The sequence below is a fragment of the Rhinoraja longicauda genome, chromosome 32 (genome assembly GCF_053455715.1).
Source record: "Rhinoraja longicauda isolate Sanriku21f chromosome 32, sRhiLon1.1, whole genome shotgun sequence".
Classification (NCBI taxonomy): Eukaryota; Metazoa; Chordata; class Chondrichthyes; order Rajiformes; family Arhynchobatidae; genus Rhinoraja; species Rhinoraja longicauda.
In genome coordinates, this window is record NC_135984.1 from 15,561,114 (window position 1) to 15,585,090 (window position 23,977).

Here is a 23,977-nt window from a genome sequence, read left to right on the forward strand (position 1 = left end):
AATGATCAGAGTTTAAATGGACTGGATTTGCTTTAGCTTATTGGTATATGAATATTGCTTATTGAGTATCACATTCCAGTTACGTATAGGGACCATTTTCAGTGAGGCTATTCATAAACACTTACTCCTATTGTACATTTGAATTCCAAATCATGTTTTTAGACATATATAAACATATATGGCAGCACGGTAGTGCAGCGGTAGAGTTGCTGCTTTACAGCGAATGCAGCGCCGGAGACTCAGGTTCGATCCTGACTATGGGTGCTGCACTGTAAGGAGTTTGTACGTTCTCCCCGTGACCTGCGTGGGTTTTCTCCGAGATCTTCGGTTTCCTCCCACACTCCAAAGACGTACAGGTATGTAGGTTAATTGGCTGGGTAAATGTAAAAATTGTCCCTAGTGGGTGTAGGATAGTGTTAATGTGCGGGGATCGCTGGGCGGCACGGACTTGGTGGGCCGAAAAGGCCTGTTTCCGGCTGTATATATATGATATGATATGATATGATAACATTTAATGATATGACCTTAGAACTGATTTGTTTTAAGAATCTCCCACAACGTACTTTCTAATAAAAAAATTATGTTGCCTGATAACTCTATATTTTGAAGCTTTGATTTTACTTTGAACAAAACATATACCAAATTATTCTTACCAATGCATCCTAGATCCAAAGCAAATGTTTCTATTCTTCCACAGGAACGGTTGAGTGGTTCTCTTTGTTTCCAGAGGGTATCGCCAGATAGTCTGCCCTGTAAAGGTAATTGGATTGGAAATCAATTTGAATGTCCAGAACGTCACATAATTTCATTGTGATTGCCTTGGACCTGGTCTACTAAAGACAAGAAAAACAATTTTCTGTTTTTATCCAGTAAACTCCATGAAATACCTAACGTTACCATTTTATTTGATGCAATTTCAAAAGAGCCAAGAATAATTAAAGTAAACATTAACAAAAAGAATGAACAAAATATACTAAGGTCTAAATAAGAATTAATTACTTTAAGCATCCAAGACACAGAAATTGAAGCACATCCAAAGAAACGCTGGAATCTATTCCCTGTGATTGATTGGTTGATCCAATGTGATATTGGGAATAGACACAAAATGCTGGGGTAACTCAGCGGCACAGACAGCATCTCTGGAGAGGAGGAATGGGTGAGGTTTAGGGTCAAGACCCTTCTTCAGACTGATATTGGGACTTGGGCCCAATGTTCATGTAACCTGGGAAGAGGCATCTGAGAGTGGGCCAAAGCATTAGCACAATAGTTCTCATATAAATGTTCAGAGGGAGGTCAGGTCAAGGATGCTTTCCTTTGTCTATAGTCAACTCAATCAACAATGACAGAGGCAGTTTCAAATTGGGTTAAGCCACCTATCTGAATGTATACGGGAATGGACCCAGTTGCTTAATTACTTTGCATTTCTGTGGCTATATACAGTGCATTCATTAAGTATTCAGACCCCTTCACCTTTTCCACATTTTGCTACATTACAGCCTTATTATAAAATGAATTCAATTCATTTTTTTAATCATCAATCTACACACAATACCCTACAATAAAAAAGCGAAAACAGGTGTTTAAATTTTTTTGCAAAGCAATTAAAAAGAAATAACTGAAATATCACATTTACAGAGGCATTGAGACCCTTTGCTATGACACTCAAAATTGAGCTTATGTTCATCCTGTTTCCATTGATTATCCTTGAGATGTTTCTACAACTTGATTGGAGTCCACCAGTGGTAAACAAAACTGATTGGACATGATTTGCAAAGGCACACACCTGTCTATATAAGGTCTCACAGTTGACAGTACATGTCAAAGCAAAAACCAAGCCATGAAGACGAAGGAATTGTCCGTAGACCTCCGAGACAGGATTGTGTCGAGACACAGATCTGGGGAAAGGTATAAAATATTTTGGCAGCATTGCAGGTCCTGAAGAGCACAGTGGCCTCCGTCATTCTTAAATGGAAGAACTTTGGAACCACCAGGACTCTTCATAGAGCTGGCCGCCTGGCCAAACTGAGCAATCGGGGTAGAAGGGCCTTGGTCAGGGAGGTGACCAAGAACCCGATGGTCACTCTGACAGAGGTCCAGAGTTCCTCTGTGAAGATGGGAGAACCTCCAGAAGGACAACTATATCTGCAGCACTCCACCAATGTGGAATTTCTGGTAGAGTGGCCAGACGGAAGCCACTCCTCAGTAAAAGGCACAAGACAGCCCGCTTGGAGTTTGCCAAAATGCACCTAAAGGACTCTGAGAAACCAGATTCTCTGGTCTGATGAAACCAAGATTGAACTCTTTGGCCTGAATGCCAAGCGGCACCGCTCATCACCTGGCCAATACCATACCTACGGTGAAGCATGGTGGTGGCAGCATCGTGCTGTTGGGATGTTTTTCATCGGCAGGAACTGGGAGACTAGTCAGGATCGAGGGAAAGATGAACGGAGCAAAGCACAGAGAGATCCTTGATGAAAACCTGCTCCAGAGCGTTCTGGACCTCAGACTGGGGCGGAGGTTCACCTTCCAACAGGACAACGACGCTAAGCACACAGCCAAGACATAGCAAGATGGCTTCGTGACAAGTCTGTGAATGTCCTTGAGTGGCCCAGCCAGAGCCCGGACTTGAACCCAATCGAACATCTCTGGAGGGTCCTGAAAATAGCTGTGCATCGACGTTCCCCATCCAACCTGACAGAGCTTGAGAGGAACTGCAGAGAGGAATAGGAGAAATTACCGAAATACAGGTGTGCCAAGCTTGTAGCGTCATACCCAAGAAGACTTGAGGCTGTAATCGCTGCCAAAGGTGCCTCAACAAAGTACTGAGTAAAGGGTCTGAATACTTATGTAAATGTGATATTTCAGTTATTTCTTTTTAATTACTTTGCAAAAATTTCTAAACACCTGTTTTCACTTTTTAATTATGGGGGTATTGTGTGTAGATGGATGATAAAAAAACAAGAATGTAATCCATTTTAAAATAAGGCTGTAACGTAGCAAAATGTGGAAAAAGTGAAGGGGTCTGAATACTTTCTGAATGCACTGTTAATGTGCATGCCATTGAAGGCCATCAAGACCCTGATGAGGAGGTAAGGTGCCACACATTCTACTAGCTTATTCTGAGTCCCCCTAAACTGCTGAGTTTTATGCAGAATGCTGTTGGTCAAACCACAGAGTCTTGAAACTTGCTCAGCGATTATTTTAGATCCTCAACATACCATCTGCATTTACCAGGTGTTTAATATTCTAAGAATAATATTAAATCCCCTTGACAATGCCTCAGCAAAATCAGGACCAAAACAAGTACACAATGTCCTGATGTTACTTACTCGTTTCCTCGTGCAGCTTGTTCTGATTTCAAAATCTTCCTATAGCAATATATCATCTCTATAACAAGCCATAAAGTGAGGAAAACAAGGAGAAGATACATCATAATTTCTGAAATGTATGAAGTGAAATCTTGAAGGGCTAGAAAGAAATGGAAACCAGTTAGCTTCTGGAAAGAACATGCTATTTGAAATCTTCTCTCTTATATCGAGTTAAACTTTCTTTGGAATCTAATGTTATATTTTCATTTTCCCACTTTCTCTATTGGAATCGGAAGCTGTTCGAGATGACGGTTTGAAATTGATTAGATCCATTGCAATGAGAGATGATTCACAGGCTTCATTGCTAAATATTTAGTCCGAAAGATGTCTGCTGCTGAAAAGTTTCAGCTTAAGATTTGAAGTTGAAAGCAAGTTGGTCCAGTATTTGCTGATGTAATGATGGTGAATTAATCATCATCATGACACTACAACTGACAGACCTTATGGTATCTGGATGTGTGCAATGAACCACAGAATCCAAATGCCATTGTTAGTGACCTCCTGTTCCTCCAGAGGGAGCACTGTTACAGTTTCTGGCAGTGTAATCATAAAATTAGTAAAATAGCAGCAGCTTTAATTTTCCATTTACAATCTAAATATGCAAGCTATTTGAAGATTGAGCTTTGTTGAATGAGTTATAAGTGATTTTTTAATGGTATATATTATTAATATAATATATTAATATATTAATATATTATATAATATATTAATATAATACTATTAATACCATCTCCATCTCTGATTTTTTTTTGTGTGTGCATGGATTGTTGCTTCACCAGAATAACACCCACAAATACTACTATTTGAAATTGTGTGTTTGATATTTCAGCTTCTATTTAGTTCCATGCATATGTCTATCTTAATTTTACTTATCAATGTTTACTGAAATACTAATTAAAATGTTCAGTTGTGGGATTACTGGAGCCAAATGCAACTTAAAATTGCTCAGGTTCTAAATTCTGTTAGAGGTAAATTTTAGTTTCTCTCATTTCCTGTTGCATGTTTAGTATCTTTAAGGATATTTTGTAGATTTTAAAGGCCTTGCATGTTGAAAGCTTCTGCCTTGAAGGAAGAGTCAAACCATCCAATTTAATAAACAATATAAGCAAGTATATCAGTGGGTTAGCATATGATGAGCATTTGACAGCACTGGGCCTCTTCACACTGGAGTTTAGAAGGTTGAGGAGGGACCTCATTGAAACTTACAGAATAATGAAAGGCATAGATAGAGTGGGTGTGGAAAGGATGTTTCCACTGGTGGAGAGTCTAGGACCAGAGGTCATAGCCTCAGAATTAAAGGGTGCTCTTTTAGAAAGAAGGTGAGGAGGAACATCTTTAGTCAGAGGTTAGTTAATCTGTGGAACTCATTGCCACGCAGTGCTGTGGAGGCCATCGGTGAATATTTTTAAGGCAGAGATAGACAAATTCTTGATTAGAACGGTGTCAAGGGTTATGGGGAGAAGGGAGGAAAATGGGATTAGGAGGCAGAGATCAGCCATGATTGAATGGCAGTGGACTTGATGGGCTGGATGTGAACTTGTGATCATTTATTTTGCCCATACTCCATTGCGACTGAGGTGCCTTTTTGGAGAAATGTTGTTAATTTCTTCACAGCATTTCATTGATTAAAATGCTGAAGTAGTAATAAATTAAAGGAGTTTTCATATTTCAGATCTCAGATTTTCATATTTCAGATACAGCGCGGAAACAGGCCTTTTCGGCCCACCAAGTCCGCGCCGCCCAGCGATCCCCGCACATTAACACTATCCCACACACACAAGGGACAATTTTTACATTTACCCAGTCAATTAACCTACATACCTGTACGTCTTTGGAGTGTGGGAGGAAACCGAAGATCTCGGAGAAAACCCACGCAGGTCACGGGGAGAACGTACAAACTCCTTACAGTACAGCACCCGTAGTCAGGATCAAACCTGAGTCTCCGGCGCTGCATTCGCTGTAAAGCAGCAACTCTACCGTTGCGCCACCGTGCCGCCCTTTTACAGTTTTACAGCTACATTTCTAACACTATTCAGACGAACTGGATGAGTATGATATACACATATAGGCTAACATAAATTTTTTAAATGAAGAATGAGAAAGATGAATTAAAGTTCAAATGGCAATAAATATTTTACTCTTCATTAAGTTTTCAGTATACTGTAGTTAGAAATAGAAGAAATTTAAATTTATTCTCCAATAGAATATATTCCAAAAAATGTTAAACTATTCACTTAAGTTGATTATAATTGCTATACGTAAATGAAGGATTAAATGTATTATTTTCCCGATTGCATTCTTTGGACCCATTATACCCTTGCTATTCTAACCTGATAAACTGCAATTATATAATTATATTTTTAGTTATGGCTTCCTTCCCATGTTTTATCACCTTCTCTGAAGAGGCAGTTCCTTTAAAGAACCATTTATTGACATTGCCCTCTTGTGAAAGTGGTGCTTTATGTGCTTGGACATAGTGTGTCAGGAGGTTTATTCCTCAGAACTCAGAATGAATCCCTGGATGGAGATCTAAAATGTGCTGTTTTATTTTTGTCTTTTATCCCAGGGGAGATCAGCAGCCAGCTGCTACCTGAACTGCAATTAGCCAATCCAGACAGGCTACAAATTGCTAGGTATGTCTTTAAGACTTAATGTTATATGTTAACCTATATGTGAATACCAAAGTTAAAATTAATATTTAACAATGATGTTTCACAATTCAAAATGTAGCATTATTTATTCATTAGTTCTACTCAAGGCTTTGAATCATTATAGGTTTGTGGAGTATTCTACAAAACTTTTATCCATGAGAAGTGTTCAAAATGTTGATGCCTTTCACAAGCTAAACAATAATAACCATCAGTGCTATGAACTAAATTCTGCAATTCTCAGCACACAGAACTTAATCTCCTCACCGTCTTCATGTACTGTTAGCTGAACCTCTTTCACATTTGTCACAGAAGGTCTGTGCATCTCATAATTAAAATAGCGTTTGACCGTGCACCGGTACAAACCACTGTCGTTAAGTGTAACATTCACTATGGTTATGGATACATCTTGCAGATCTTTACTTCCACTCCACAGAATTCTGCCGTGATAAGGTCCTTTTAGCCCTCGTGGCGCTCCGTTGAACTCATAAATCTGTCACAAAGACACAGATTTCATCATCGATTATTGCTAAAATGCCAACTTAATATGTCCACTTCCCCCAATTCCAACCTCTGAACACACTGACTTGTGCTGAGGTGCAGGCAAATGCATCTGTTTGGTGCCTTACCCATATTTAAAACAAAATATTGAGTTTTTACAAACTGTTTTCACCCTTGAGGGGAATAAGATAACTCCTGCACTGTCTCCACCAATATACTCCTTCAACAGTGGAGTACTGTTTTGTAGCAGGCTTCAGAAATGTGCTAATATTTTTCTCTCTCTTTCACTAGCCTTGGGGTACTGAGGTTAATTCTGACATGAAAGCTTTCACCCCAATGGGACTAAGCAGTTGATCACAAAACTACCATCAAATGTGGAACCTTCCTCGTATCCATATAGCTCAAATCTAAACTCAGATAAACTATTCAACTTATAAATTATTAGAAAGCAACTGGAGAGCTTTCACCATGAAATAGTAAAATTATAGCATAACAATATCAAAAGACCAAATATTCCTGAAAATTTAAACGGAGAAAGAAGAACCACTAAACATAACTAAATCCCCTAAAAAAACAATGAATAAATTAAACCGTTTACAAGTCCAGAAATAAAAGCTCTGGCACAATTATCCATGCTGATCATTGTGTTGTTAATATACATCCCTTGTCTGAAACAACATCAATTAGTGGGAATCTAGGCATGGAAATGTGAGGAATGCATAATTTCACTTGAAACTCGATTCCACCTAAAACTAAGACTCTATTTCACCTGGTAGGATGAGAACTCTATTTCACCTGGCAGGATTAGTTCTGCATTGACTCTCAGTAAATTGATCCATTGTACATGGACACTAAATATTAATCTGCCAGGGAATATTTCATTCTGATACTGGTTATAAAGTGCCAGCCATATGTACCCTGCTTTGGGCACAAGTTCCACTCTCCAATATACTTTCTGCAACATTCACAAAGAAGGGGAATTACATTGTAGCTGCTAATTAAAAATGTATTCACTATATACAGTGATTTCAGGATGTTCAATACACAGATGTTGAATTTATATTGAGCTGCTAAAATGTAATTGAAGCAAATTTTATATTTTATTGAGAAGGGGCTTAATTATTTTACAATGTAATCATCAGACTAATTACACTGGGAATCAATTTGACTTTACTATGATATTTAATTCAAATTTTAATAATCACTATCTATTTTGGGGATCTTTTCCCATTTGATTACGCAAACATTTTAAACCTTTTTTGATTTCCAGCAAGTTGTTTTATAATGGACACATAATATTCTAATGTTTATTGATCTTATCTTTACCCCATTTTCCATTCAGAAGTTAGAAACTTTAGACTTTAGAGATACAGCGTGGAAACAGTCCCTTAGGCCCACCGAGTCTGGGCCGACCAGCGATCATCCCCGTACACTAGCACTATCCTATACATTAGGGACGATTTACAATTTATTTTTCAACAAAGCCAATTAACCTACAAACTATACTTCTTTTGAGTCTCCTCGGCCGTACATTAGCAACTCTACCGCTGTGCTGCCCTTGGGACCTATTTTCTCCCCATTCTAGAGATGTTAGAATTTTCTCATCTGTCAGGAGAACTGAACTGCACAATATAGTAATGACTTTGTATTACAGTCTGATTCCAAAATTTAATTTTGTTAAAGTCAGTGGAGCTGAATTTTGAAAGCATAATTCAGCATGCAGCAACCACGAGATTGCATATTTAATGCTACCAACCATGGGTGAATTTCTGATTGAAAAGTCAGTAACTAGAAATTTCCTTTGCCACAGTTTCCTTTGCCTCTGTTTCCTTTGCTGCAGTTAGACCTGCTGAGTATTTACAGCACTTTCTTTTTAAATTCAGATTTAAGGCATCTGCATTTTTTTAATGCTTTACAAGGGAAAGGTTTTATCTGTGTGAATAAAGACAGAATGCTGGAAGAATTCAATGTGTTGAACAATATGTGTGAGGGCATAAGATATAACTTGATATTTCAGACCCTGCATTAGGACTGAGAGGGGGCAGGAAAGATTTGCAGCACATTGTAGAACATAGAGGTAGTATAAGAAAATAACTGCAGATGCTGGTACAAATCGAAGGTATTTATTCACAAAATCTTGGAGTAACTCAGCAGGTCAGGCAGCATCTCAGGAGAGAAGGAATGGGTCACGTTTCGGGTCGAGACCCTTCTTCAGTCTCGACCCGAAACGTCACCCATTCCTTCTCTCCTGAGATGCTGCCTGACTTGCTGAGTTACTCCATCCGAATAAATACCTTCGATGTAGAACATAGAGGGTTGGAATAGAGGCTGGTAGGTGATAGGTAGAATCAGATGGGGAGGGGGTGATGGGCAGATAGAACCAGGGGTGGGGGGAGAACTGAGATGGGAGCTGGACAGAGGGGCTTTCCAGTGACAGAAAAATATGCATCCGATTAGTTTGGTTCAGTGGACAAAAAGTATTATTAATAATGTAATACTATCATTGAGACTCTAAAAACTGTAGATGCTGAAACCGTGCGTAAAACCACAAAGTCTGGCATAAGTCGGCAGGTCAGGCAGCATCTCTGGAGGACATGGATAGGCGATGTCTCAGGTTGGGACTCTTCTTCAGACTGATTGTAGTAGGGGGAAGAAAGCTTGAAAAGTGATGGGATGAGACCAAAGCCTGTCCCACCCCCACCTCTTTTTAAGCTTTCTACAATCAGTTGAGGAAAGGTCCTGACTCAAAACATTGCCTGTCCATGCCCTCCAGAGATGCTGTCTGACCCACTGAGTTACTCCAGGACATTGTGTTTTACTTAATAAAATAATAACATGATACAAAAATGATAGATTCTAGTTATTTTTATGGGAATTTAAGGATTGCAGTCTTCAAACAACATAATCAATGCATATCCATTTATTTCAACAGTGTATAATTTCAGTTTCTAAATAATGATTTTTGTCTTCAATATGCTAAGGACTGCTTAGATGATATGGACCGTGGTAATATTGTGTTGACCCCTCAATTTTCTTAACAGAAACGTGTTAATGACCAACAAAATGGCCACACCCATCTAAGTTTTTTGTCTGTTTAGTTTGCCCATTGTATAATGTCTACCTGTAAATATCAACCTGATATTTAACAGAGATCTATTTTTACCTTGTGAATAAAATATTCAACTTCTTTATTTTATATTTTTAAGTAGACACGTACTGATATCTCTTGATCATTATTGACGTAGGTCCATGCAACCATGGTGTCTGTATTAACTTCTTCTCTCCTCACACAGGAAATGCAAGTAAGTTTCATATTGGTTCCATGTAGGGCTTCAGTGTCTGAAGGAACTTCAACGCAGACTAACTGGCAACACCGTACTGTGGAAGAAAAAAAACAGAAACCAGTCTAAATTCACCTCAAGATAGCATCTTTTCATAACTGAGGATAGGCTATATAGGACAATCACACAGACACAAGAAACTGCACATGCAGAAATCTTAAGCAAAACAAACCGCTCAAGTTACTCCAGCACTTTTTAAATTTTGCATAGGAAAATCACATTCTGCTTGTTTCCGACTGATGGTGTTCCACAAAGCCAGTCAGACTTCAACCATCCTAATGCATCACGCTGTCATTCATGTTTCTCCATGGTTTCTGCGATCTACATTATACATAAATGAATTTTTGAGTTTGTATTTTTTGGGGAGAAATGGAATAGGTTCACTTTAATTGTTCAAATCAAGGTTAAAATATTTAACTCTAAAATGTTAACATACTTAACTATTTATAACCAAATGTTATACCCACTTTATGTACCTTAGTGCATAAAGAATGCATTTAAGCAATGACTATTTTTTTTTCATTTCAGTTGAACATCATTATTTTATCAGGAGCATTTGACAGGTAATATTTTTCCATCATGTGACATAGATTTTTCCTTTGTTTACGCTCAACCCTTACATTATTATCATTTAAATATTAATTTAGAATCATACTAAAGAACATGATGGACATGGATAAGAGAAATCTGTTGACTCACCTGAGCACATCCTTTAAAATCTCAACCATCCTACCTAGAGTTCTGCATCTTCTAATTCAATTGTCAATTTATATGGTTTTCTCATTTCTAAATCTTTAGGCTCTTCATGCATGTCCTGTTCACCAGTGCTCTGGGTTGTTCGCCTGATACTCTTGTGCCACTTTGCATTCTCAATTGCTTCATTTGTGTAAATGGCCTGTATCCACCTTCAGCTTCTTTAACAGACAGGTTCTAGAGTTCCAAAATTGATCAGCTGTGATCAGGTGGGCATAACTCTGGGCAGAAATGTGTGTCACCTAGCCTAGCCTTGAGCAGTAGTGCGAAAACAAAAGAGACAGCAGATGCTAGAACCTGGCATAAAAATCAGAACACTGGATTTGAACATTGAATTCTCCCAGTTTTACATCACCCATATCCCCAGTGTTCTTCTCCCACACCCACACAACCTCTCCATGTTGTTCTCTTCTCCCTTTCCCATCCATTCTGCGACCCCCCTCCCCTGTCTGGATCCATCTGCCCATTATCCACTCCACACCTACTTCCGTCTTTCACCAACCAGTTTCTGCCCCACACCTCCCTCGTACTGCTTAATATTGGTAAACTTGTCTTGGTTAATATTGCAATGCCTTGTGTTACTATAGTATCTAAATTATAGATTTGGAAGATTAATATTTTAATTTTAAATCAAACAGAATATGCTATCAGCATTTATAAATTAACATAGAACTTTCTCATCTTATTTTATAAAAAGCCAGACCTCCTAATTCTTCTAAGAATTAAACATGACTGGAGTTCTTTTCTTAAACAGATTGTTGATTACTAAAGCCTGTGCAGTTCACGTATTAATGACTTCCCACTGTATTTCATCGTAGAAGCTTATTTCCATCCCTTAATCGTTCAGTTAAATTTGCCTTTCTCTAATTATATGTAACTCTTTTATCCTTCTGCATAAGTAAATGATCTAAAATCTGTAGTCATTGACGTCAACATTTTCTAAATCTTTTCAAACTCTTTACTAATGTATTTTGTCCAGATTATGTTTAATGCTCAGTGTACAGTCGCACTAAAGTATTTTATAATTTATTTATACATTGGTTACAAAAGATTAGACATTATTCCTGACATAAATCTATTTGGGAACTGACATTTAAATGAATTAAATTTAATTCATGAAAAATCCTTGTAATTTTTTGGAATCCATCTTCCTCTATTTTAATTTATTTGTTGTTTAACAGAGACAGCAAAGAGCATAATAATATATCTAATCCTGCAAGTCTCAACCAAAATCTTCAATAAAAAATGAGGATGTGATTATTTACGTGGCCAAAGAGATTATAGTTACAAAATTAGATCTATTAGAATTAATATTTAGAAGGAATAATTCCCCCCCTAACACAAAACCAAAGAATTGTGGTGTAATGTGCAAAGTAATCTGCAATAATAACGGAACATTTTGGAAATACTCAGCATATTGGCTGTTGTAGAAAAAGGAACAGTTAACATTTTAGGTTGTTGACCTTTTTTGCATTTCAACCTGACCTCCTTAATAATGCCCAGTAACACGTTGCTAGGTGATGAATGCTTTTGAATGTGACTCCTTTTCTATTAAATGATGCTTCATTCACAATGCAAGGTTGTTTGGTTGAGATCAAAAACCCGCTATTTAGCAAACAACAAAATAGAACCATGAGCTGATGCTCTGCATTACAGCATTGCCTTGTTTACCAGAGGGTTTCACAGTGACGACCACAGGTAAAGACGGGATTGACCAGTCAATTTTCCACTGCTCACAACCTGAGGCAATATAATAACTCAATTGAGAAAGAACCTAAAGTAGTGTTGAACAAAATTCACCAAGGATTCAATATATTTGGTTCAATTATATAAACAAATTAAATGTTTTGACAACTAATGGAATTCAAAATAAGGTTTGGGGTCAATCTTGATCTAAATAAATTATGTACAAGATGCAGGAAAGGCAGGGGGTAACACCGAGCTCATTAGAGATTATGTACTTTGGCAGATTATTTGCTGGAGTAGGTTTAATTCAGTTGGTTCAATAATATATTGGATCCAGATTTCCCTCTGATACACACACTAAAAGATCAGTTTGATGGATTGTGGATTTGGCTATGCTGTAAAAGAGGATAAAGGTCAGCAAAGTAACAAGTTTGCGCCCAGATTCATTGATGTCTCGCTGATGACGGCTTTCATGATTGTATTGCCTGATTATGTAAAGCAAATGCCATCAGTAGAAATCTATTGTCTGGATGATAACAGCAGGTGTCAGCATCCACAGCCCTCGCAGTGGAGAGTTCCAAAGCTTTACAACACTGTGTAAAGCAATCAGTCCTACCTCAGCTAGAGATGGCCGTCTCCATAATCCAAAACTATGTCCCTTTGTTCTAGAATGTTTGTCTTTGTCCAAGTAAAGAGTAGCTATCTTCTCAAAGATAACGACCCAACAATTATATGTGGGTTTTCACCGAGAGTTTGCAAATTACATCATATGACATCATAAGATGACTGGTATACCAACTCTTGCCATTCGGCAGTTGAGTAACCTGCAGGAAAGTGTTGAGCACGGAACCAGAAGGCCATGACAGACATGAAAGTGATGGGGGGAGGTGGGGAAAGAATGTCTTGTCCTCCAATAGGCAGGTCACATATGTTGTATAGTTTCCCAACAGATATGTATATCGGTATAACTGGAGATAGAGCTGGCTGTGAGGAGACATCCTGGGCCCCTTGATTCACAAGACATCAGCTGAGAGCATCCAGAAAGGTGATCTGAGCAGCCTGCCTTTCTTTGAAGCGTTATGCTTAGCACTAAAGATTTTCACTGTACCACTGTACACGTGACAATTATAAAGTAAACTATGTAGAACCTGAAAAAGGAGGAAACTGTAAACACACGCTGGTACATAATTATGCACATGGACATTTTGTTCAGAAGTACAACATTTATATTGGTTTATTCACAAAATGCTGGAGTAACTCAGCAGGTCAGGCAGCATCTCGGGAGAGAAGGAATGGGTGACGTTTCGGGTCGAGACCCTTCTTCAGACTGATGTCGGGGGTGGGACAAAGGAAGGATATAGGTGGAGACAGGAAGATAGAGGGAGATCTGGGAAGGAGGAGGGGAAGGGAGGGACAGAGGAGCTATCTGAAGCTGGAGAAGTCGACGTTCATACCACCGGGCTGCAAACTGCCCAGGCGAAATATGAGGTGCTGCTCCTCTAATTTCCGGCGGGCCTCACTATGGCACTGGAGGAGGCCCATGACAGAGAGGTCAGACTGGGAATGGGAGGGGGAGTTAAAGTGCTGGGCCACCGGGAGATCAGTTGCGTTAATGCGGACCGAGCGCAGGTGTTCAGCGAAGCGATCGCCGAGCCTGCGCTTGGTTTCGCCGATATAAATAAGTTGACATCTAGAGCAGCGGATGCAATAGATGAGGTTGGAGGAGGTGCAGGTGAACCTCTGTCTCACCTGGAAAGACTGTTTGGGTCCTTTGATGGAGTTGAGGGGGGAGGTAAAGGGACAGGTGTTGCATCTCGTGCGGTTGCAAGGGAAAGTGCCCGGGGTTGGGGTGGTTTGGGTAGGAAGGGACGAGTGGACCAGAGAGTTACGGAGGGAACGGTCTCTGCGGAACGCAGAGAGGGGAGGGGATGGGAAGATATGGCCAGTGGTGGGGTCCCGTTGTAGGTGACGGAAATGTTGGCGGATGATATGTTGGATCCGCTGGCTGGTGGGGTGGAAGGTGAGAACGAGTGGATCCTGTCCTTGTTGCAAGTGGGGGGAGGGGGAGCAAGAGCAGAGCTGCGGGATGTAGAAGAGACCCTAGTGAGAGCCTCATCTATAATGGAGGAGGAGAAGCCCCGTTTTCTGAAGAACGAGGACATCTCGGAAGCCCTCGTCTGAAACACCTCATCCCGGGCGCAGATGCGGCGTAGACGGAGGAATTGGGAGTAGGGGATAGACTTTTTGCAGGGGACCGGGTGGGAAGAAGTGTAGTCCAGATAGCTGTGCGAGTCGGTGGGCTTGTAGTAAATTTATATTGGTTTGCTTATTGTGAGAGAATATCTTAGAAATGTTATCGAGAACAGTGGTTTTTGTTTTTAGATGGAATAGAGTATCATTGCGACGATTTCTGAGTCACTGGGCACTGCCTCCTGACAGTCTACCTCATGAAGCCGGCTCAAGGATCAACTGGCCTCCTCCTGCACCTATTTTCTCTGAACCTAACTCGGTTTCAGGGTAACCTGGATTCCAATCTCCCAGATTCTTGTACCTGGGCTATCCTGGGATAATACACAGTACCAGAGTGTTGATGTAGGAAATCCATTAAGCAAATAAGTTACTTCCCTACATCACTGTGCCCCAATCTCCACACTAAAGTGAACCTGTGACACTTCCACCCCCAAACCTGAGGCATCCTTGATCTCTTCCACCAACGTTCGCCAATCCCAATATTCCCCGGGCACCCCCCCCCCTCCCCCCCACCCGCCCTCTCCAAACCCTACCAACAAAAATTGCACCGCTCTCAGCCCCTAATCCCCTCATGAACTGCATGCTCTAAATTTCCACGACAAGCCTAGCACTATTCCAATTTCACATTCTTGTCTCGTATTAACTCCTGGTCCTTGCAACAAGGTCTCTGCATTATGCAGCCACAGGTGGATCAGGAACTGCTTATTCTGAAGTTTGAGGTTCTGCAGTATTGCTTCTCAAGCACCCGCTAATGTAAACTGCAGGAAGCAAGTAATCGAAAATGGAAATAAGCAAAATAAAAGTTATTTCAATGTTCGCAGAGCTTCTTACAAAATTTATCAGGAACAAACACAAACGCTTTTTGGAAAACAGTTCTTAACAGGATCATTCATGAAGTCAATATTTATTGTCAGATTAGATAATCATGGATTCATTGGCAAGTTTCAAGAGAAAATCTGGGAAACCTCGATGCTTGGGATTAAATTAAGGACCTAAGATTAAACTTCCTCAACAATGTGTAGTATGTATTTATTTATGAATGCAATACATGTATTAAATGGTAATCTGCCTCCCCACTTGGATTGAATCTGGATGTAGGTGAGTTTTACATTGTGTGCATCATTGTGATGACATTTTCTTTTCTTCATTGATTTACATAACACCCTATCTTTCCACTGTAAAACACACTTGTGGGATTAAATTTACCACTCGCCTAAATGAATCTACCATTCATTTAGCTGAGGCTAAATGAATGTCCGGACAAGCCTGAGAACCTTGCTGCCCACGGACAACAAGGGACTGCGCCTGCACACAGCAGCAAACACTGAGCCACCAGGATAATCCAGAGACCGCCAGCTCTGCCTCTTCAAACCCAAAGCTAAGCTGCCAAGATAAACCCGAGATCGCCACTACCTCCTATCAAGGCACGGATGAACTGCAGGGAGAAGCCTGAGATTGCCCCGCCTTCTTACGTGAGTTCACCCTACTGCGAGTGCCATTGTGGTCACTGTCGAACCTGGCATCATTCCTGACGACACAGGAAGAGGGGTAGTACAGTGACACAGCTGGTAGAACCCACTGCCTCATAACATCGAGATCTGGGTCGATCTTGATCTCAGATGCTGTCCATGTAGAGTTTGCACGTTCTGTAACTGCGTGGGTTTCTACTGGGTGCTCCGTGGGAATTGCCATCTGTAAAAATTATAGTGAGTGAATGTAAAATTGGGATAACAGATCAATGGTTGGTGTGGATTTGTAGGCCAAATGTGTCAGTTTCCGGGTTGTATCATTCAATTAATCACTAAAGAGCCAAAAGATCAAGAATATTGAGTGTTTATCAGTTCTCCATCTCAAATGATGACTCGGTTTCTTCAATGTGTAAGGAAGAATATTCTCACCCATGAAATGACAGTTATTTATTGTTACTAAAATAAGAAGGACAATAATAACTGGAAGTATAATGAACAACCAACTACTGGCGGCTTTCCAACTTAGCATGCAAAATATTTCACTTGAACTCTATGCCAATGGAAGTAATAGTCAGTATTCACTAAGGTATCCAACACTGATGCAAGGAGCAAATGTCGTCCCTCAATTCCATTCTTTTGAAATGTTATCCTTCATGTTGAAGAGAAACGTTCAACCTCGGTCTACTGATTGACAAAGTAAAGCAATTGAATTATATCATAAAATAGGTCAGTTTCTTGCAAGTTCGCTTAGTTGACAACTTATGCAGCGAATCCAAAAATAAATGCCCACGAGAACCTTGAGATTTATTTTTATTCTGTCAGAATGTTATAAAATTAGCTACAGTTTTTGAGAGAGAGAAGGCCATGAAATAACTGCCAAATATGTAACATTCATGTGGTCAGATTGATGTACAAAAATCTATATGTCAGCCTCGACAGCAGTAATGCAGAAAAGCATTCAAGAGTATTATGGATTTGATCAGTGGAAATTCCCACGCTTGGGCATTGAAGTTCTATTGAATGTGTTACATGATTGCAAAAATGTGTTGGAATGCGTTAAAGTGTACTGGTTACATGTCGTACACCCCACCATTCTCTTCTAGACTTTACTTTATATTGAAAGCCTATTGTATCTTTCAGCAATACATGGCTTGTATCTTAAAATAAACATGATGTAAGCCATACCTTTGAATCTTCATGTCTAATTAAGAAACACCGTGGGAAGAAGGCAAAGCATGACAGCAGAGGTCTGGTGAGTAAAATTCCATACAAACAATGACAATGTGAATGCTCAATTTGACTTTTTAAATGGATAGTGATGGTTTTCACCCAACCATTTTGGAACAAATTTGAATTCCATTCTAAATGTGAAACATACACGAACATTTAAAACCAGGGATATCTGCAGATAAAATAAAAAATGCTGGTTTTCATTTTGATTTCTGTTTATATTTTCAATGTATAAATTGATATTATACCACCAATTGAGTCTCTAATAAAAACAAGGTTGAGATCCAGAATGATTCTCAGCTTCAGACATCAAATTTAATAGAAAAGCTATATGTAGTAAATGTGATTTATACAAAGTTGAGGAAGTGTACTTTTATAAAGGTAGTGGTAAAATAGATTCAAGGGAATATTCTCAGATGTTTCTAGAATGCGTAGATGTTCCATTAATGCTAATGTGTTTGTAAAAGAATGGTACGATAAAGTGAGATTGCTTTCTAATGATATTGTTTATGACATACTTGATTATACATGCATCCATAATGTGAGGTTTAGTTTAGTTTAGAGATACAGCACAGAAACAGGACCTTCGGCCCATCGAGTCCGCACCGACCAGCGATCCTCGCACATTAACACTATCCTACATGGACTAGGGACAATTTACATTAAACAAGCCAATTGACTTACAAACCCATACGTCTTTGGAGTGTGGGAAATTGAATATCTTTGAGAAAACCCAGTGTCACGGAGAGACTCGGTGCATACTCTAGATCGAACCCGGGCCTCTGGGGCTGTAATCGCTGTAAGGCAGCAACTCTACTGCTGCGCCACCGTGCCGCCATAAGGTTTTAAGAGAATCTTGAATAAATCTTGGATATACAAATTGGACTCTCCATATTATTCTCCACAGTCTCCATAACGGCGCACACATATTATCTTAATGTGTGCAATAGTTTGATGATTCTCTCCTTATAAAATTAATTACTTGTCTTTTTAACTTTCTTACAAATATTTAGTTTTTTGTTAATGCAGGCACCTTAAATACCATTTAAATTGTACAACATGCAAGTTACATGCATCAAAATTATCTCTTTTTTAAAAAAAATTAGCATTCTAATATATTTTCTATGGCCTGAACTTTAGCAGCTCAAGGGGATTTGGTTCCTTGATGTATTTTAATTTGATCTCCATAAATTAGACAACAATTCTTGCCAACTTTTAAGACGAGAGATGCCTAGGTATTAAATTCCCATGCCATCTTTCTCCATCTGCCTCTGGACTTTTTAAATCCCTTACATTTCCATTATGGATCTTGACAAAGGGACCACACTATACCTCTCAAATTCTCATCTTTCAGAATGTGAAAGTTGTGTATTTATAACATTGTAACACAATTGTTTTTCTCTTTCACTTTTTCTTCTTTCTTAAAAGAATGTGTTTGTGGCCTTGGATGTGGATCAAACAAGTAAATTATTGATTAGGAAAAGTAAGTATGTATTAAATCCATTTGCTTTCACAAGCTTGATTATCCCTAGAAATCCCTAAAATCAAACAGTGCAGTTCTTAGTGAGTTTCTACAAAATCTTTCTAGCTTCCAATGACTGTGTCCAACTAACCATTAGCCTTGAACAATTCCTAGACAGGTTTACCTGTATTGTATTAATATCAAACTATCTGTTTGATTCAGAACGGCCATCAGCAATGGAGGAAACCAGAATGTACGAGAACACTTAGGACAGTCGGCAAAGAAGCCTGCTCAAAATCCAAATCCGTTTTGGAGTTTGGTGCTTCGCTGTAACGGTTGACTGTGTCTGCTAATATAAATATGACTAATTTATTCCAAGCTGTTATTTTAGATCATAAGCATATTATTTTTGCACATGGACATTGTTCAATTACTTTGGTAGCTAAGAATGAGCAGTCAACAAGTAGCAAATCACACAGAGCGACATTATCCATGTCAACTAACCAACCAAATGTTGTACCAAATGCAGTAAAATACTTTTTTTTTTAAAAAACGTCAAAATGAAATGCTTAACAAATTAGATAACTTTGGCCACCCTGTCTCGCAAATATATTGCGAGTTAAAATATCATTTGGCCACTCCCCTAAAAAAATGACCAGATGGTTAACTTTGTTCTGTGTTGGTGGCTATGTACAGTGTTTCTTTTGAATGTTACCGCGGCGCTCGTGTGGAGGGAGAGCGGAGAGGGCAGCGTTTTGGGGGGGTGCAGAAGTAAATGTGTGTTGATGTTGGTGCTACTCCACATTCCTGTCATGTTCAAAGAACTTTCAATTACTGGCCGCAAGCCGTTATGCAACAGGGAGCCGATGGTGGCTCGGCATCTTTCTCTCTCTCCACCATATACAACCCACCCCCCCCCCCTCAATTTGTGTACGGAATTTACCAGTGAACCATTTCAGACCGGCTTGTTAATAGCACTGCCATTCTTTTCTGCACATGGGCGCGCCTCTTTGTCTGGTTCCGATGTCCCTGCCTCCCACTCGTGCCGTGTGTGTCCGGGATTTCTCTTCCAAACAGAGTAGACGTGGGACCTGTTGTGTTTACACACTGAATATTCCAGGAGGATACTGAACATGTGGTCTGCTCATCACGAAAAGCTGAACGATGCGCTTGACATTGGGTGTTCTATGCTTATGGTTCGATCCGGCTAGTTATTTGTTGCTTATTCTGCTTCCTTCATTAAATAATTTGGCTCAATATTTTGGGGTGAAAGCGATGGGCAGATCCCGGTCCTTAAATAGAAACTTCGCTCAACAACTCGATGGAAAAGTCTCTTACTTTGTAAATGCACCCAATTAATTATCCCGGTGGCATAGTAGAAGACAACACCCATCATTAAAATTAAAAGGGAGCCGAGATAGTTTTCTTTCCCAACAAGATCAAAAATACACTCGGCTAATGAAAAAACAAGTTAACGTGTACTGCCGTTGATGTCAGGTTTGGCTGTGTCTCATCCCAAGGCACCAATGGGCTCAGCCTGTGAAATAATATGATCGAGATACTGATCTAAAACCAATACTGAAGTCACCATTATCAATTCTGGAACTTTTCTGAGGACAAAACCCCATAAATATTCCAAGACTTCAGAAATAAGTTATTGGTTTATCTTATTTATAATAAATTATATATTTTATGTTAATATATAAAAAATAATGTATAATCCAATCGATTATCTAATTTTATGCATCTCATTTTAACCATTGATGTTAGTGGCTCAGATATTCAGTTTGTCGGTTGACAATGCAAATGGCAATTAAATTAAAATATCTATCGGGGAAAAGACCGATAACTTACCAAACAGAATCATTAGCAATGAAACCGAATAAAGAAACGTGTTCCACGCACTCATAGTCGAGGAAAGCAGGGTCAACCGGCTCTGAAAGGTCTTCCACGGATCCACTTGTGGCTGTTTCCTTGGATCTCAGCCCTCTCCGTCGTTGCACAGTCCACAGATTCTCGTGCAATAAAGCTGATTAAAACGAGCCACTTGATTTTAATGCATGTTTTAAAAGAATCGCTTCAGCGTGGTCCTTTAACGCCAGTCACCAACAGGTTTCCATCCGCCTTTTTTCTAGTTCCTTTGTGTGTTGTTCGCTCTCCGCGCAGACAATGTTTCACTTAAGGTTTCAGCACGACAGACAGCGCCTGGTAAAGCACATTCACAGATACGAGTGGTGCCTTTAATTCGCGTTTAAAATAGTGGCACAACCGAAAGATCGATCCAGTATTTACCTTCAAACCAACAAGTCAAATATCACAAAATATCCTGTCTATTTAGTTCGCTTAACACTGTTATGGTCAGGTGCGAACAACATATATATGTTCAAAACAATCTGCTGTTGATTACCACTAATATTTTTTGAACAGGTTGCTGTTCGCTAGGTGCTCCTGGTGAAGCATCCAGTTGTCTTTTGTGCTTCTCTTGTTGTGTCTCGGTCCCTCTATTAATGTTCCCACTCTTACTCCACCCTCCTCCCAGAAAGAGTAACAACGCAGACACGCATGCGTTGACAGCCCACATTGTAATCTGTTATACTCGGTGTTTATGTCATTTGCACTGGTTATTGTAGCCCAATTGTTCCGTACTTTCTCTGGCCAAGTCAACAAGAAAGGCATGTTCGCTTAAGCCTGAATTTGAACCAACAACATTTCCCCCCAAAGTGCTGAATAGGCCAATGATCGATAGAAAGTATCCCATCCCGTTTTTATACGCCCTTTTAGTTGGTTCCGATATATTATCGACGCTCACTTCTCACTGATAATGTCAGTAATGCTTCACCCGGAGCAATAGAGCTCGTCCGAGAGAGAGAGAGAGAGAGAGAGAGAGAGCGAAACAATGCTAAATATGGTGTCCAATGTTTGTTCGGATAAATCTTTGCCCTTGGGAAAGGTGCCAACAGCATACCATCTACACGATGGCATTTGCTGGTAAAATGGGAACCGCTTTGAATGGCGTTACCCTGAGCTCCAGAATAACAGAGCTAGATCACACACACATTCTCGCGTTTTATTATTCACTTTTATTTACTTTTAAGATTTTTACTGATATACCAAGTGTAGATATTGTAAAGGAAATACTACTTTGGTTGAAACTAAGTCATTTGCTTTGTTAAGAGTAAAAATGAGTTGCCAATGCGTTTAGTTATACAGACTTTTATTTGTGACTTTATCTTTCAAATATATGCTAAATAGGTTTAAATGAATACAAAAATAATTATATAAATATATATTCACATCAGCAACCAACCCTTCTTTCTCAACTTACCTAAAGGCAATCACAGCTATTAAAGCAATCTTGAAAATGCTGCTGGCATTAAAGGCTCCAAGTGTGACCTCACCAATGTTTTATACAACTACAACTTCTATACTCAATACTCTGACTGATTAAGGCCAATGTGCTGAAAGGCTTCTTGACCACCATATGTACTATGTATTTCCACATCACCCTCTGCTTCCATCCATAAAGCCAATTTTCTATCCAGCCATCTAAATGTCCTTGGATCCCATGCGATCTAATCTTCCAGAACAGCCTACCATATGGAACTAGTCAAATGTCTTGCTGAACTTCTACAGCTCTGCCCTCATCAACATTTTTGGCCGTATCTTCAAAAAACTCAAAGATTTATGAGACACAGTCTCCCATGTACAAAATACCATGCTGACTATCCCTAATCAGACCCTGCCCCATTAAATGTATATACATCTTATCCCTCAAAGTACTCTCCAGTAACTTTCTGACAACTGATTTTAGACTCAGTGGTCTGTAGTTCCCAGGCTTTTCCCTGCAGCCCCTCTTAAATAGAGGCACAACATTTGTCACCCACGAATCTTCCGGCACCTCACCTGTATTTAATGATGATTCATAAATCTCAGCCTGGGCACCTGCATTTACTCTCTAGCTTCCTGCATTGTCCTTGGATATATCTGGAGATTTGTCTACCTTCATACGTGGTACGACATTCAGCACCTCGTCGACCATAATATTGACTGCCCTCAAGCCACTTCCATTGACTGCCTCAAGTTTCCTGGTCCTCGTGTCTTTCTCCATGGTAAAAGCAGGGGAGAAATACTCATTAAGGACCTTGCCCATCTCCTACGGCTTCACACAGAGTTGACCGCTTTGATTCATGAGAGGCCCCATTCTCTATCTAGTTCCCCGTTTTCTCTTAATATATTTATAAATTCTCTTGATACTATCCTTAATATTATCTGCCAGGGCTATCTCCGTCCCCTTTTTGCCCTCCCAATTTACTTTTTTAGCTTGCTCCTTAGTTCCCCAAACTCCTCCAGGGATACAATTGACCCTAGCTGCCTATACCTGCCCCATTCCTCCTCCTTGTTCTTGACCAGAGCTTCAATTTCACTCATCATCCAAGCTTCCTTACACCCATCTGCATAGCCCTTCACTCTAACAGGAACATGCAGGTCCTGAACTCTTGTCAGCATTCCTTGAAAAACATCTCACTCTCTGGATTTTCCTTTCCCTTCAAACCATCTGCTAGAATCAACTTGAACAAGTTCATGTCTAATACTTTCAAAGTTGGCCTTACCCCAATTTAGAAATTTAACTCGTTGGCTCATAGTCCTGAAACAACACATTTTTATTAGTAGCCTCTCCAACTAGAGATTGTCCAAATGTAAGAGGAAGCCCCTATCTATCTTTTTATGATTGTTTAGCTTTCAGCCTTTATTTGCACATTTAAAATTCCATTTACTCATTTTCTTCAGTTTTTCTTGTCAATTTTCCAACATTTTTCACAAGTTTTACTCCTGAAAACACTGACTTAAGAGAGGTGGGGTGGTGAGTGGAGGTGGTTGTGCAGGCAGATGAGAAAAAAATGTCATAACTTGACAATTTGAGCTAGAAAATGTTTTACTCTGGATTTACAAAGTTCAATACCATATGGACTGAACATTAGGAGAAGGAAAACGGTTGAATACAAGTAGCTGGATGTTTCATGGAGGAAGTTGAACATTATCCTGAAAGCAAATTAAGCGAATGTCATTTGGGATTTTGCTGCTGAAGTAGACAGTCCAGCAACACCTACTTCTTTGTTGAGATGGGTTATGAAGTACACTGGCCTTTCCTTGATTATTTGATTCTGCCTATTCACTGGAATTGTGTTACAGCATATTTAATGATAGCAGAAAATTGATTTTTCGCGTTGGTCGCTAAAAATGTTTAGGCAATAAAAAATGAGTTACCCAT

General features: G+C 39.5%; 1 protein-coding gene and 1 long non-coding RNA gene across 2 annotated transcripts in view; one reads left to right on the top strand and one right to left on the bottom strand.

Moving 5' to 3' along the window:
- Nucleotides 1-21,178, bottom strand: part of scn3b (sodium channel, voltage-gated, type III, beta) — a 34,585-nt gene extending 13,407 nt beyond the window's left edge. The window contains exons 1-5 of the mRNA XM_078426586.1: nucleotides 20,563-21,178; nucleotides 9,735-9,895; nucleotides 6,284-6,509; nucleotides 3,330-3,468; nucleotides 654-750 (exon numbers count right to left, since the gene is read on the bottom strand). Coding sequence (XP_078282712.1) covers nucleotides 684-750; nucleotides 3,330-3,468; nucleotides 6,284-6,509; nucleotides 9,735-9,895; nucleotides 20,563-20,617 — 648 coding nt within the window. The 5' untranslated portion in view covers nucleotides 20,618-21,178 and the 3' untranslated portion in view covers nucleotides 654-683. The remainder of the gene's footprint in view (nucleotides 1-653; nucleotides 751-3,329; nucleotides 3,469-6,283; nucleotides 6,510-9,734; nucleotides 9,896-20,562) is intronic.
- LOC144608820 (uncharacterized) lies at nucleotides 17,192-18,969 on the top strand. The gene is made up of 3 exons (XR_013549240.1): nucleotides 17,192-17,268; nucleotides 18,675-18,729; nucleotides 18,931-18,969. It is a non-coding gene; the product is annotated as an uncharacterized LOC144608820 (long non-coding RNA).
- Nucleotides 21,179-23,977: the final 2,799 nt, after the last annotated feature.